At 42.5% G+C, this 16,685-nt stretch overlaps 1 protein-coding gene across 3 annotated transcripts in view; it reads right to left on the bottom strand.

The window, feature by feature from the left end:
• Positions 1 to 16,685, bottom strand: part of CFAP57 (cilia and flagella associated protein 57) — a 136,528-nt gene that overhangs the window by 41,105 nt on the left and 78,738 nt on the right. For all 3 annotated transcript variants that reach the window (XM_045028833.1, XM_045028830.1, XM_045028832.1), the window contains exons 10-14: positions 13,954 to 14,166; positions 4,372 to 4,545; positions 2,006 to 2,167; positions 1,297 to 1,452; positions 110 to 203 (exon numbers count right to left, since the gene is read on the bottom strand). In XM_045028833.1, the coding sequence (XP_044884768.1) occupies positions 110 to 203; positions 1,297 to 1,452; positions 2,006 to 2,167; positions 4,372 to 4,545; positions 13,954 to 14,166 (799 nt within the window). The remainder of the gene's footprint in view (positions 1 to 109; positions 204 to 1,296; positions 1,453 to 2,005; positions 2,168 to 4,371; positions 4,546 to 13,953; positions 14,167 to 16,685) is intronic.

Here is a 16,685-nt window from a genome sequence, read left to right as displayed (position 1 = left end):
CATGCACTGTACATTTTTTAAATGGACTGTCCCTCTCCACTTCGCCATTTGCCATGAGTTCAATGCAGTTTCTTCCATTCTGGCTGTACATATTCTCATGTGTCCTAACCTAGGTCCTGCACCTCCCTGGACTGTTTTTCCATCAGCTCAGACAGCTGCTCCTGGTACTGCAGTTCCTGCTTTTCTTTCTCTGCCTTTAACACCTGGAAAAAACAAACAGATGAAGTTTTCATCTGAAAACAGCAAACCAACCTCCAAATCCCTCAAGTGCCTGCCTAGGGTGGGGAATAAATCAAAGAAAAAGAGTGGAATGTGTAGCTCTGCCCTTTTCAGTGTGAGACTGCAGGGGTCACTAAGATAACAAAGCCTTTGTGTTGTGTGTTGTAACTGAAATCAATATATTTGAAAATGTAGAAAACACCCAAAAATATTTAAATAAATGTTATCCTATTATTGTTTAACAGTGTGATTAATCATGATTTTTGTAATCGCTTGACAGCCGAGATGAAACCCTTTAGAATGTGCAATGCTGCCTCAGCTCAGTGAGGTTTTGGGAAGAATGTGAGATGTATTTGTTGATGTAGGTGAAATTCTGTCACTATCTTAGGGAGAAATTTAGGTTGTGTCTTCATGGATACACTGTCTAGGTCAACTATCGTATAAGGCAGATCAGCCGTCAATATCTGAATTTCCCCAACTCTTCTAGCAGAAGTTACAGTAAGCAGAAATGCCATTTTCCTGGAAAGGTGCAGCAGGGAAGAAAAGGCCATGGGCTTAAAGACTGGCCTCATGAGGGTTGGAAGTACCAGCTTCAAGTCCTCCCATAGGGATAGTTTCCTTGATTGACAGGAATACTTTAACTAGGCTTTTCAGGAACCTAATTACCAATAGATGAGAAAAAGCTGTATGCCCCTGCACCAGTGGATGATAACAGAGATAGCCACTAGGCGCATCTTGAAAGAACTGAATGACAGGTTCTTGTATTTCAATTTGAATAAGTAGTCAAATATTTGAGGAATTGAGGAGTGATGAGGTGCCACTGATTTCTGGTACCATCTCTGAGAAAATATCTTCCATTTTGCCAGGTAGGTTTGTCTTGTTGATTCTTTCTGCTATTTATTAGAACTTCCGTAACTTGACAAGAGCATTCCTGTTCTGTCATTGACATCCACTCACCATGCTGTGAGATGCAGGGATGCCAGATTCAGGTGTAGGCTTTGTCTTTGGCAAATCTGCAGGTGGTTAGCAATAAGAGAAGAGATATCTTGCTATTTCCTGCTACAAAGTGAACAATACCTGATTTTTGGTTTTAAGGGACTCCATCTCTTGGATGAATTTTTCAGTTAATTCCTTCATCTTCTCATTGTAGTTCATGTCCTTGAGTCGTAGCTGGTACTCATTTTCCATCTTCAGCTCCTCCACACGAGTCTTCAGTTCTAGCATGACTTGAGTCTGCCAGGAAAAAGCCAACAAGATTGCTAAGAGAGAGAGGTTATTTACTAGTAACTATAATTCCTTGAGGGTATTGCCTCTGCATATTCTCACTTCTGCAAACAGCACTATGGCACTGAGTTTCCAGAACATTTTTAAATGTTTTGCCCATTGGGAGGTGAATGTACCACTGAAACAGGAGAAATCTTAATTTTGATCCTTGACTTTATGAGATGGTTAATAGAAATCCTGCTTCTGCCCTCCCCACTCAAACTGCTTTCAAAGTCTATAATGAGTTGGCCAAGGCATAGGGCCCCTACTCTTCACTCTCACTGAAATGGAAGCTGCTACACACTACTCTTTGCACATCAATATTAGTAGCAGTTTGGGTATAGCCTCTCCTTCTGAATTATACTGTGGCCAGTCTACTCAGCTACAGTGTAGTACAGACAGACAGTACAGTACTACAGTGTAGTACAGAGCTGGTCACAACATTCTGCAAATGTAGGTCATAATGTCTAGACTGGGAGTCTGAGGAGAGAGTGTAGGATTTGTATTCTTAACGTGTTCATACCTTCTCTTCCATATCTGTTTTTGTGATCAGCACCTCTTCAGCATATCCCACTTCCTTCTCCCGTTTCAGACCCCGTCCTTCCTTATCATACACTTTCCAGATAAGCAGGCAGCCATCATCTGAGACGGTCAGCAAAAATTGGTCATCACATGTTATGGACATCTAAGGAGGGAAGAGAGAGCAGAATAAAAAAAGTAGAAATGATATAGGCTAGGGGAGAGATCTAGGTTATGTCTATACTAGATTTTTTCCCCCTAAGAGTTCCTATCATTATTATGATCAGTGAAGTTGTGGTGAGAATGCTAATGTAGCCGAGCTACCAGCTTTTTAACCATCAAGTCTAGATAACAGGATAGCTAGAACACTAACAACCCCTGGGCCCTGTCTATACTAGCACTCCTGTCACCAGTGGAGCACAAATATTACTAGACCGTCAGGAATAAAAAATTACAAATCTAGTACAGACAAGATCCTAGGTCAAGGGCCCACTTTTCTGACAATGATACTGTAGCAAGGCGTAGCTGGGCCCCTCTTGCTTCTGACTCTTCTGTCCTCACAAAACCAATCAAGGACACCTCAGGTCGACGCAATCATCCTTGTATTTTATTTATAGTTCTTTCCCACCAGCAGCTTACTATCTATGTACAGGGTTTTACAGCCAGACTTCACCAGAACAGAACCACCAGTCCCTCTCATGTTTCTCTTCCCTCTTCTGGCTTCCTTCCTCCCAGCCTTTATAGCCCCTTGCTAATTAAGCTGGCAGCTGTTCCTAGTTGCCAAGCAGGCAGGGCTATTCAGCCAGCCCCAATCCATTCCCCTTGATTGGGGCTGGCATGGCAGGGGGTTCATGCCCAACAAGTTTTAAAGGGGCAAAGGATTTGGCTTTTATTTTTATTTTTTTTTTAACAAAAAGAATCTGAAATTTCTCCATCTTTGCACAGGGTGAGGCCCCCTCCCAAGGCCTATCCTCTGGATGCCATCCATCAGCTTTACAGTGTTTCTGAAAGGTTGACAGATTGGCAGTTACAATTTCTTTCTTGCAGTTTGTGCCCTGGGCATGTCTTTCTTTCAAGCAGTGTGCCCTGGGCATGTCAGTTTGGATGGGGAAGATGTGCCATTCTCACTGCCCTTTTCAAAGCAAGAAAGGTGGCTTCATTAGGTTCTACTAAAAACTTTACAAATATCCACTGGCGATGCTCAGATGAGATTTTCCAATCCCTTATAACTTTATTTTTATTTTCTTCACCCCAGCCAAACCTAAATAGGAGATTCTTCCTCAGAGAGGATGTGCCATATGCCAAGTTAGGAATTTTTTGTTCAGCCATATTTGAGCACAATTCTTTTTTCTTTTAAATGCTGGGAAGGTTTTTTTTCCATCCTCTCCCATAACTCAGATACAGGTGAATGGATTCTCCTGAAATTTGCTGAAACAATCCGCCAAAGGGCACAGATAGTTTTAGCCCCAGAGCAGAATTTTTGAGGCACTTACATGCATGTGACAGAGGATTATAATGGAACTCAGTATAGCATTATGACAGAAAGGTGAGCTGCACCTGTGATCCTTCTTTCAGTCTCTCTGTTGGGCACCCTCTCCAAATCATAGGCCCACTCTCAGGGCTGAACCCCAAAGATCATCCACTTTTGGACTGAATCACTAGCTGCAGCATCTCTTGGTTACCAACTAACTTTACCTCCAATGGGTCCAACTAGTTTTGGCCCCTGCTACAATAGTCTCTCTGAGAGCTGTGATCCAAACTGGTAAAAGCAGTGCCAGAAAACAACTTGTTCAAAATAGAGTATGATTAATTTAGTCAAAGGAACATTGCAAGCAGAGACAAGTGGATTAAAAATAACAAAAGCCTGCACGTATTTTGTCTTCTCTAAACTTCGCCTTTACATGCCAGTTTAACTAGGTTCTGCTTAGGTCAGGTATACCCAAAGCATTGTGGCTGGGTCAGGCAGGATACCTCAAGCAACTGCTGCCTGTCAGTCAGTCTGATCTTCCCAGTCAGTGAATCTTCCCTCTCAGCTCACGGGCTGCCTTTTATTCCTTCCAAAGATCCCTTGTTCAATATTTCAAAGTTCCTTCTTCTGATCCTGTTTCTAGTCCAAACTGGTTTACGTGTTTCTCTAGTGAGGGGCTGCAGGATTTAACCCTTATCTACCTTTCAGCCAACAATACCTTAACCAACAAAACCAAGGAGATTTAACATTCATAAAAATTAAAACAAATAATTCTAACATTTTCACATATGTAGCCTTAACACTAGTAGATGCTATAGAGTAGAAGAAAACAGAGATAAACAAAGAGCAGGGGAGTCCAAATGACTCAGATGTTGGTTGGAAAAGAAAAATAAACTCCTTACCTTGGTAACAGGGCCAGCATGGGCCTGATACTCATTGAACTCCTTATGCACAGGCAGTGGATATTTCATAGATCGGATGGTCCCCACTGAAGTGCCTGTGAACACCATGCGCCCAGAATGAGACACAACTATTGCAGTATAAGTAACATCAAAAGTAGGCACTTCACGCAGGATCTAAAAAAAGAAGGAAAAAAAAGAAAAGCAGCACAGACTAAGCTCTATAATACTGCCTAAGTAACACAGTGTATGAGCAGCTGTCACACCATTCGACTTACAGAAAATAATGACAAAATAATGAGAAAAATCTGCCTAGAGGAACAGAGCCATGAGCAATAATTAGTCTTAGGGTGTGAAGAGTTCCCCCCGGGTGCCACCTGGAACTGGGATACCACTGAGCCCCTCGACCCACCAGTGTGGGCTTCCACTCATGCTGCAATGCTGTGACAAGCTGCAGACACACTTCCAGTCTCACACTTTCACGAGCACAGAAGTAGGGACACACCCAGCTATAATAACATGCAGGCAAGCTTTCTGACCAGCCCCTGCATGGGAAGGCTATACAGCTAGGGCACTTACCAGCTTCCTGGGCACCCCCCCCCCGCTGGAGGGTAAACCCAAAATTAAACTGTCTTGCGCTGCACAGAGAACTGTACAGTGTAAGCTCATAAAATCCACCCTCTCCCTCAATGTGGAGAGAGAGATGCAACAGTTTTCTGCCCTAAGTATGATTTCCACACACTGGTTTTAGACAAAACAAAAACAAGTTTATTAACTACAAAAGATAGATTTTAATTGATTATAAGGGATAGCAAACAGATCAAAGCAGATTACTTAACAAATAAAAAAACCACAATCTAAGCTTAATATACTAAAGATATTGGACATGAGTAGCTAATTTTCACCCTAAATGATGATTATGGCTCTACCAAACTCAAGGCCATGAAAAACACATTACAGACCGTGAAATCTGGTCTCCCACCGTGAAATCTGGACTTTTGTGTGATTTTACCCTATACTAAACAGATTTCACGGGGGAGACCACTGTTTCTCAGATTGGGGGTCCTGACCCAAAAGAGTTGCAAGGAGGGTCACAAGATATTGCCACCCTTACGTCTGTGCTGCTTCCTTCAGAGCTGGTTGGCTAGAGAGTGGCAGCTGCTGAATGAGGGCCCAGCTCTGCAGGCAGCAGTGCAGAAGTAAGGATGGCAATACCATACCATGCCGTCCTTACCTCTGCACTGCTGCTGGAGGCGGCTCTGCCTTCAGAGCTGAGCTCCCAGCCAGCAGCCACCACTTTCCAACTGCTCCGCTGTGAAGGCAGCGCTGCCACCAGCAGCAGTGCAGAAATAAGGGTAGCAATACCATAAGCCCCCTGCAATAACCTTGTGACCCCACAGTGGGGAGGGAACCCTGACATGATGGCAATGTGGTGGGATCGTTTTAAACCAGAAGCACAGACCTCAGAATTTTAAAAACATTTTTTCTTTTGGCTGATTGAAAACCAGGGAGGTTTTTTTTTTAAAGGACACTCTTTTTTTTTAAACTGAGAGCAGCTGGAGTTTTTTTTTTCTTTGCCTGAAGGCAGAGTAGTTAAGTTCCTTCAAGGGAATTCACAAGCTGTTTTTTTTTCCCTTTCTAGCTCTCGGTTTATGCTAGGTTAAGCGCAGAAAGGCTAGAATAACAAAAAATGAGGTCCACCCCCACCCTAAAATTAGCTAAATTGAAAGCTGAGAAAAGAAAGAAAAAACTTAAAAAACAAATGGCCTTAAAGCGCTTTAAGTTGAAAAGAAAGGAGGCAAAACACTTGAAAGCAGAGGCAGCCAGGAAGGAGGCTGCCCATAAAAAAGTCCAGAAGTTAAAAAACAAAAAAATACAGGCCCAGTTTAAGGCCCAAATTTCAGCCCAAAAGCATAAACTGGCTGTTATGGAGTTAAAAAAACAAAACCCATCAGCAGGTGGCTCCACTTCCCCAAAAATCCACAAATGGAAGCAACTATATCCACAGTACAATAAATCCAGTGATATTGCTAAATATTTCATCACCTTTAAAAAACTGTGCACCCTCCATGCAATTCCTAAAAATCACAAAATAATTACATTGGTAGCAAAATTAACTGAAAAAGCTCTGAACATATTCAACAAAATGCCTATTAAGAATGCTTTTAACTATGGTAAATTTAAAAATTTGGTTTTAAAACAATTTCAAAATTACACCTAAAACTTACAAAGTAAAATTTAAAGCCCTTAAAAGAGGGGCTGGACTAAGTAATGTGGTTTATGTAAACCAGGGGTCGGCAACCTTTCAGAAGTGGTGTGCCTAGTCTTCATTTATTCACTCTAATTTAAGGTTTCGTGTGCCAGTCATACATTTTAATGTTTTTAGAAGGTCTCTTTCTATAAGTGTATAATATATAAATAAAGATTGTTGTATGTAAAGTAAATAAGGTTTTTAAAATGTTTAAGAAGCTTCATTTAAAATTAAATTAAAATGTAGAGCCCCCCAGACCGGGGGCCAGGACCTGGGCAATGCGAATGCCACTGAAAACCAGCTCGCGTGCCACCTTTGGCACCCATGCCATAGGTTGCCTACCCCTGATGTAAACCAAATAAAGAATCTGTTAGATAAATGGGTCAAAAAAGGATGTAACTAGTGTGACAAAGTTCCTCCTCTACCTTGGTGGGTCCTGCACTTATTGGTGGATTTGCTCGCCTCACAGATTCACCCTGCGGGTCAGGAAACAGTCCAGAGATCTTCCCCTCTGGTAGAAGCTGTCGCAATCTGATTCATAATTATGGCTCTGTATGGCCAATTGTCGGTCCACGGCCATCTTGTCCTGCTAAAAGGGCAAGGCAGCCTCCATCTTGGACCAGGTTCTTGTTGTATAGGAGAGGGCAGAGAGTCAATCCTGCCCAGTAACACTGGCTGTGTATGCTCTCTTGTGTTTTTTGTTTTTTTTCTTTTTCTGTTGCTGGGCCATCTAAAGGTCAGGCTAGTTCTGTGTATGAAGGCCTGATTCTGCCCAGCAACCTGTTTTTTTTGGGTCGGTCGTCTGGAGGTCAGGTTAATTCTGCCCAGAGACTCACTTTCCTGCTCTTTTTGGACCCAGTCATCTAAGGGTCAGATTTGTTTACTCGTCAACTCCAGTGTGCCGTGTGCAAAGCCTTCCGACGTGGGGTGGCAACAACTCGAAACCTGAAGGGAGGAGGGACCAGGGAGCCAATCAGATGCTGACACGAGGGAGTGAGACCCTTCTATAAAACTAGGTTTCCCCCCAAAATTTGTGTGGAGCATCCGCGTGTTAGCTGAAGTTCGGCCAGGGTCTCCTCCCGGTAAAGTGCACTCGTGTCGTATCGTTTGGATTCGTTGTCATTTGGACCCGATCCCTGTCTGCTCGTCATGCTTCTGGTGTCTGTTCTGCTGGTCAGCTGCGCCTGGAGTGCGGTATTTGCTTTTTGATATCTGACAGTTAGCTTATTTAGCCTCTTATTTTTTTCCCCTCCCTAACTTGGTACCAAATATCTACTCAGGCTATCAGGATTGTATTAGTGAGCTCAGAATTGCACAATTGTTTAGCTAGCTTGTATAATAGTTCTAGTTGTTATTAAATTGTTAATTGCAAACTGCTTTATGTGTTTGAATCACTGCTCTGTCTGTGTCCAGTGTGTGTGTGTTTAACTGGGGAGCTGCCTCTACTTAGAGGGTAGCTGACCAAGGGGGTCCAGTCCCCGCGGTCTGAGTGAGTGGAATCTGCCCAGCTGCAGCCGCACCACACTCTGGGTTTACCCTCTGTGTGAAAGCAAGGGTGGCTGAGGCAGTGGCCCGTGGGTCTCTTTTCTGTGTTTGCACCGGGCACCGCCCTGACAAACCCAATTCCTATCTGTGTGATTGGTGTGTCTGCCTATTTGGTGTGGTGTGGTGAGCAGTATAAAGTGTATTATTACTGTGTTTTGGGGTGTGTTTGTACTTTTGATACCATCCCAGCCAAAGTTGCCTACTCCCCCAGCCCAAGTAGTAATTATCCCTTAAATAAACGCAGCCACTTGGCTTTTCAGTGTTACCCTGGTCCTGCCTGTCTTTTCCTCACTCAATACCAAGCTTGAACGAACCCCCAGCTAATTCAGACAGAAGCCACAGTCCAGGTCAATTCCTCCTATGTTTGATCAGGAGTTGGGAGGTTTGGGGGGAACCAGGCCCGCCCTCTACTCCAGGTTCCAGCCCAGGGCCCTGTGGACTGCAGCTGTCTAAAGTGCCTCCTGGTACAGTTGCGCGACAGCTACAACTCTCTGGGCTACTTCCCCATGGCCTCCTCCCAACACCTTCTTTGTCCTCACCACAGGACCTTCCTCCTGATGTCTGATAATGTCTGAGTACTTCTCAGTCCTTCAACAGTATGCCTACTCACTCTCAGCTTCTTGCACGGCTCTTGCTCCCAGTTCCTTGCATGCACGTCCTCTCCTCTGGCTCCCTGGCTCTCTTTGGCCTGACTGGAGTGAGCCCTTTTATTAGAGTGGCCTTAATTAGAGTCAGGTGCTTAACAGCCTCACCTGACTCTTAGCAGGTTAATTAGACTCAGGTGTTCTCATTAGCCTGGAGCCCCTGCTCTGGTCACTCAGGGAACAGAAAACTGCTTATCCAGTGGCCAGTATATCTCCCTTCTACTACTCTGCTGTTCCCAACTGGCCTGGGTCTATCACACTAGCTTTAAAAAAATATGTAATTTGGTTGTACAGAAGCAGTTCCTAACTATAAGCAATAATAATGTAAAACAGTGCTTATGAAATAAAAAAATTAACTCAGCAAAAAGTCTTGCTTCTTATGCTAATCAATACAGGCAGTCCCAAACCGCCAAAAAGGCAGGGCAAATCAAAACAAAATGGCTGAAGGTAGCAGAAAAAACCAACCCTGGACGCAGTTTGGGTGAATACCAAAAGAAACACTCTGAAACCACTCTATACCACCGGGGGCAGCCTAAGGCCCCACCTACCCCCCACCCCGCCCCAAACCCCAAACACTTTATCATCCCACCATACCATTCTCCAGCAAACCATCTTGCCCCACTGACCAGTCAGCTGGGCGATGTTTTAAATGTAACAAGCTGGGGCATGTAAAGGCCAACTGCCCCTAAAACCACAACAAATTACAGTTCATTGCACTGGGGTCACACCAAAGGTCCTCAGGCCCATATGCCTCCCAAATACCCTCAAAGTGAAGAAAAACTGTAACTGTGGGCGGGAAAAAGGTTATCACGTGAAGGAACACTAAAGCACAAGTGTCAGCTATCAACCAATCCTTAGTTAACCTCAAATTCATCAACCCAGAGGCCCAAGTAACAATTCAACCCTTCCAGTCAAACTCTTTTGACTTGTCTACAGCCAAGTTGCCTGTCCAATACAAGAGCTGGTCAGAAATGTAAACGTTTGCAGTCTATAATTATTATCCCATTCCCATGCTGCTGGGGGAAAACTGGGCCCACCATGTAAAGCTAGCCAAGAGAGTGAAAATGGTTACCTGCAGCCAGGCTAATCAAGCCTTCACACCTAGCTCTGTTCCTAAGCCTTCTACAAGGGCCCAGTCTGTGTTACCAAACCCCCAAATTAAGGTGGTAAAACCAAATCCCATGCCAACGTCTGCGACAGCAGTAGTGAATCCAGTCCCAAAGACCCAACCAAAACCAGTCCCAAAACCAAAATGGGTGAAGCAACCAGCACCAAAACCATTGCCAGCACTGAATCCAGCGCTTGCAACCCCATCTATAACTCCAACATCAAAGGGCACCACTGAGCCCGCACTGGCAGCAGCAGCTAAACCTGCACAAGAGGCTCAGACGGAGACTAAAACGCAACATAGTGCACCAGCAAAAAGCAGTTCGCAGTCAACAAAAACAGCCCCACAACCTACATCACTTTCAAAGAAACCAAGCCCAAGTACACAATCCAGTAAAAAACTAATGTCTCCAGCATCAAAAAACAGGGTAAACCACTCAGTTGCCACCCCTTACCACCATAAAACAAATGGTGTGGTAAAAAATTTCATAAAACTTTGGGGGCCATAATACATACATTCGTAAATAAGCACTTCAATAATTAAAACCTAGTGTTGATCTTTGCCTGCAGGGCTGTACCACATCCCAGTTTAGGGTTTTCACCATTTAAACTCATGTATGGCCACAAGTTTCAGGGGCCATTACAGTTGGTAAAGCAGCAATGGGAGGGGTTTACGCCTTCTCCAAAAACTAACATTCTAAACTTTGTAAACAACCTACAAAACACCCTACAAAACTCTTTAGCCCTTGCTTAAAAAAGCCTAAAAAATGCTCAAAAAAAGCAAAAGGCTTGTTATAATAAACATGCCAAAAAGCATTCCATCAAAGTCATAGTCTTAAAAACGCTCCAGGCCCATAAAATAAAAGCATCATGAAAAGGGCCAATCACGGTCCAAAAGCGCCTAAAAGCTGTTAACTGTCTCATAGCATCTCCCACCTCAAACATAAAGCCTAAAGTATACCATGTTAATTCTCTAAAGCCCTTTTAGTCCAAAAAATTAAAGGTTTCTCAGTTTACAGCCGAGAAAAAAAATAACGCTAAGTGGCTTAAAGGTGTCTACTACAAAAAAAAAAAAGTAATGGTGGCGTAAAAAAGGTAAACCTCTCAATAACCCTGAAATATATGCAGCAACAGCAAATCAAAAAGCTGTGCACTAGCTTCGCGCCAACGTTCTCAGCCACCTCAAAACAAAACAAACAGGCATTCCACTCCATTAACACAGGTAATGCTCACCCAATTAAAGCCCAACCTCATTGGTTGGCTCCTCAAGCCAAAACTGCTATAAAACAAAAAATCCAAAACATGATACAAATGGGGGTAATCCGCCCTTCTAAAGTGCATGGGCATCTCCAGTGGTTCTAGTTTCCAAACCAAATAAAAAAATACGCTTTTGTGTAAACTACCGTAAGCTAAATGCTGTAACTCGCCCACACAACTATCCAATGCCATGCACAAATACGCTATTAAAAAAACTAAAACATGCCCAGTTCATCTCTACCTTAAACTTAACCAAGGGGTACTGACAAGTATCACTAAATAAAACCATCAAAAAAAGGTCAGCCTTCATCACCAATGTAGGGTTATATAAATTTAATATGCTCGCTTTCGGGCTGCAAAATGTACCCACCACTTTCCAAAAACTTGTAAATAGTCTCCTAGTAAAATTTAAAAAATCTGCAGTCGCCTACCTTAATAATGTGGCCATCTTTTCTAATTCCTGGGCAAAACACCTAAAGCATCTACAAAAGGTCTTCAAGTGCTTAAAAAAGGCAAAACTAACTGTTAAAACTAAAAAGTGTCAAATAGGCCTAAACAAAGTAACTTACCTTAAACGCCAGGTGGGTCAAAAAACAATCAACCCCCTACAGTCCAAAGTAAATGCTATCCAAAAGTGGCCTGTCCCAAAGTCAAAAAAACAGGTCCAATCCTTCTTGGGCTTGGCCAAATATTACAGGCAATTTGTACTGCACTACAACCACATTGCTGCCCCACTGACAAACCTAACAAAAAAAAAACAAAAAAACTCCAGCCAAATGCAGTTCAGTAAACCCAAAAAGTGTCAAAAGGCTTTTAGCCAGCTTAAAGCAACACTCATGTCTAACCTTGTGCTAAGGGCCTCAAACTTTAATAAACCTTTCCTAGTAACCACAAATGCATCCAAGCATGGTGTAAAAGCAGTTTTAATGAGAAAAAAAATTAGAAATTCTATCCTGTAGTGTTTCTCAGCAAAAAACTGTCTAAAAAAAAAAAAGCCACTGGTCAATCACCAAAAAAAAAATGTTATGCCATTGTGTATGCTCTAAAAAAGCTACACCCATACGTTTGGAAACGGCATTTCTACCTACAAAACAACCATGCTGCGCTAAAGTGGCCTTAGACCCTAAAAAAAAAAAAAATAACAAAAAACTTCTTTGGTAAAGTTTAGCTCTCCAAAATTTTAATTTTAAAATACAACATATTTCAAAAGCTTCTAACAAAGTGGCTAATGCACTCTCCTGTAAAATTTTCCCAAAATCAACTGGTTAAAATCATCCTTAAAATGTAAAAAATATTGTTAATTTGTATATAATCAGTATTATATCTAAAGGTGCATGTGTCTTATTAACTCTGTTTTCTCCTAAAGCTCCAGAAAAGAAAAAACAGACAGTATAAAACAGGCTGTCCAACATCGTCTGTGATTTGAGGGGCATGTCAAAAATATAAAAAAAAGGGTAACAACCTTTATGTATGCAGTAATATAAAATCCCTCTTGGCTAAAGGTACAGAATCACTTACCTATAAGGGATTAATCAATTCAATTAACCTAGTTGGCACCTAACCAAAAAAAATACTTTCAAATGGGGGTGGACTTTTGCGTGTGTTTGTGGTCTTTGTTTGTGGTCTTTTGTGTGTGTTCCCTCTTAAAACAAAACAAAACAAAAACCCAAGCAGGTAATCCAGCTTCTACTAAAATAATACATCTAAAATTACAAAAATTATAAGTAATAGCAAAAAAATGCATTAAATTAACTTTTGTTTTATCATGTAAATTTACCCTATGCTAAAAAAAAAGGTTTATTCCTGTTTTGTAACTTTAAAGTTAAGCTTAAAGAAAAGGTCTCTGTGTTTTAAGTCTTTTTATTACCCTGTAAAATTACCTTCCATCCTAATTTTACAGAGGTTCTTCTTTTACTTTTTTTTTTATAATAAAGTTCTTCTTTTAAAAACCTAATTGGTTTTCAGTGTCCTAAAAACCCAAAGGTCTGGTCTGTGCTCACCTTGTTAACCTATTTGGTTGGTATATTATTCTCAAGCCTCCCCAGAAAATGGGGTGAAGTGGCTTGGGGGAATATTTTTGGGGGGATAGGGCTCCAAGTGGCCCCTCCCTAAATGTTTGTTTAAATCACTTTGTGGTGTCAGCAATACCATTCAAAAACAAAACAAAAAATTGTGCCTTAAAGTTTTTAACCTACTCTTATAAAATATAAGTTAGGGAGTCTTTCATGCAGGTCTCCATATCTGTACCCCAAAGTTCAAAGTAAAAAAAACCCCTAACATAAGGTTTATAAATAGATCTTTGTAAAATTTTCAAAAGTGTCCAAGTAACATTTGAAGATGAGACTTAGGTGCTTTTGAAAATTTTAAACACTTGTCACACACATTTAACTGCTTCTGTAAAGAAAAGCTGTGGACAAGGGAAACTGCAATTGATGAGATATATTTGAATTTTAGTAAAGCTTTTGATAATGTATCTCAAAGTTAATGTCATATGCATTGAAAAATTGCTGGAAGTATCATAAATTGAAATGAAACAGCAACAAATGCTCAGGTATCATGGTGAAGGGCACAGTATAAGAACATGGACAAATAACATAACATTTCAGGTGGTAGGAGGTGTTGGTGGATGCATATGAAGATAAGGTTCCTTCCTATTTGCCTAAACTGGAAAACAGGAGGTAGGGTGAGGAAAGCACCAGTGCTTTCCCTGGGTAATGATTGTCCTTTAAGCTGCCTGCCAGGACCTAGCAAAGTCGCAGGTATGTATGTTAACTGGCTTACCGAAGAATCCGAAATTTCCTTGAGCGTTTGGTCAGATCCAACAGCAAAGATGATTTTGGCATCAGGGGAGATGGCAACACCGCTGTAGCTGCAGGACTTGAGCACACACTCTGACTCCCTCTTACCCGTCAACAAGCTCCACTCATACACTGCACCATCTGTGCCACAGGAAATCAACTTATTGTCATCTGCACTCCATATGACTGAGCGGACCTGGTAAGAGTGGAGACACACCAATCAGATCCACACTTGGTGACTCTATGAGCCCTGGAAGGGAGCTTGTGTCTTGTTAAATCTGACCATTTTAACTGGTGAACCCCTTCTAGACATGGTTCTGTTTATAGTAATCCCTATCTGGAACAGCCATGCTTCTAATCTTTTTAAGCAACCAAATGCTTTGTAATTAAATTGCTCCTTTATTTTTTGGTGTTTTTGCTTTGTTATTGTTTTTTCTTTTGTTTTTGTTTTTTGCTTTAGAAAACATATAAGAATTACTTATAGAATTAAGCACACTGATAGAAAATGTTAAAATGCTAATCATATTAGTGAGCATAAGGGGAGTCCTGTAAAATATCTCCAGGTTCTTTCACCTGTTACTCCACTACCATTACCAACTGCTACCCCTCAGAACAACCTGAGACTATTTAGATACATTATACAAGTTGACTACCAGTAATTGAGCTCCTACCTAGTGAGAAGCAATGATCACATCAGTGCACTGAAGATATTTTCACTACAGCAGTGAGCTACAGAAAGATTAGAATAAAAAATACTATAAAAAAGGGTTACTGACCATAACTGTTGTTCTTCGAGATGTGTTGCTCATGTCTATGCCACATTAGGTGTGAGCATGCCGTGTGCACTGCTGCTGGAGATGTTTCCCTCAGTGGCATCCATTGGGCTGGCTTTAGCACCCCCTGATGCAGCGCGCTCAGGTGCTGGTATAAGGGGCGTCACAGGCCACATACCCTCTCAGTTCCTTCTTGTTGGTCCACTCCGACAGAGGAGCAGGAGGGTGGGTCGTGGAATGGACATGAGCAACACATTTCAAAGAACAACAATTATGGTCAGTAACTATTTTTTCTTTTTCAAGTGCTTGCTCATGTCCATTCCACATAAGTTGTCTCACAAGTAGTACCTTAGAAGGTGGGATCAGAGTTCATGGACATGCTAGCTGCAACACTGTTCTTCCGAACCTGGCGTCATCTCTGACCTGTGGGGTGACGGCATAGTGGGATGCAAAGGTATGCACCGATGACCAAGTTGCTGCCCTGCATTTGTTCTGGACTGGGACTTGTGCAAGGAATGCCGCTTATGTTCATAAATAGTCCAAGATAACCTGAAGAGAAGACTGGATAGGAGAGAGACCTCTATGTCACATCCAAATTGAGAAGCGCTTCCATTTGGCAAGGTAGATAGCCTTAGTGGACGGCTTTCTACTACCTATCAAGATCTGGAGAACTAGCTCCTAACAGGCCTGCTCCTCCAGGTCCAGCCATATAACATCCACACAGTTAGGTGAAGGGAGGCAAGGTTTGGGTGAAGCAACCGGCCATGGTCTTCTGAGATCAGGTCCAGACAGAGCAAAAGCAGGATTGGGATTGCTATTGATAGATCTAGCAGTGTGCCAAGCTGGTGTTGATGTGGCCACACTGAGGCTATGAGAATAACTCTCGCCTTGTCCCACTTGATTTTCAGGAGGACCTTGCGAACCAGAGGGACGGGGGAAAAGTGTAGAGCAGAAGCCCTGTCCATGGGAACAGGAAGGCATAGGAGAGAGAGCCCAGGCTGTGCCCTCGCAGTGAGAAAAACTGGTGGGACTTTCTGTTCTGCTTGGTCATGAACAGCTCCACCTGGGAAGACCTCCAGCATTGGAAGATGAACCTGATGATTTATGGTGACGGAACCACTCGTGGTGAGAGGAAAAGGACCTCGTGAGGTGATTCACCAGTGCATTCTGGACTCTGGGAAGATGTGATGCCTCAAGGTGGATGGAGTGCTTTGTGCAGAAATCTCATAGATGGATGACCTCCTGACACAGGGTAGAGGATCAAGCTCCTCCCTGCTTGTTGATATAGAACATGGCCACAGTATTGTCTGTCAGGACTTGCACCACCTTGCCAGAGGTCTGGGGAAGGAACACTTGGCAGGCTAAGCAGACAACACTGAGTTCCCTGATGTTTATGTGCAGGGAGAGTTCTTCCTGGTGTAGGCCAAGTCCTTTCTGCAATAAGAAGCAGCAGCCATAGTAGGACAGCAGAAGCCATGACTTAAGAAGCAGGGAGTAATGTCCCATCTAAACTGCATCAAAACAGTATTGGATTGTAAGAAGCATTTCTGCCCTAATAGCACCAACAGTGACCAAAGAGACAAATCTTAAGATGTGCAAAGAGAACTTTGCAAGAAAACACTCTGGCAAAACCACTTATTAGCAGTTTTGGTTGAAAAGATACCATTGATTGTTTTTGTCTGTTTTTTAATTTGAAATACTTCCATTTGTAACTCCTCACTTAAGTCATCCCGGTTAATGTTGTTTTGTTGTTACATTGCTGATCAATTAAAGAACATGCTCGTTTAAAGTTGCGCAATGCCTGTTATTTGGCAGCCACCTGCTTTGTCCACTGCTTGCAGGAAGAGCAGCCGGTTGGAGCTAGCTGGTGGGGGCTTGGAACCAGGATGGGCCAGCAGCCCCCTTCTCAGCTCCCCTAAGTTCCCTGTGCAGCAGCCGCCTA

Source organism: Mauremys mutica, chromosome 8 (genome assembly GCF_020497125.1).
Source record: "Mauremys mutica isolate MM-2020 ecotype Southern chromosome 8, ASM2049712v1, whole genome shotgun sequence".
Classification (NCBI taxonomy): Eukaryota; Metazoa; Chordata; order Testudines; family Geoemydidae; genus Mauremys; species Mauremys mutica.
The sequence above is the reverse complement of the archived record's forward strand: the minus strand, read 5'-3'. Positions and strand labels throughout refer to the sequence as shown.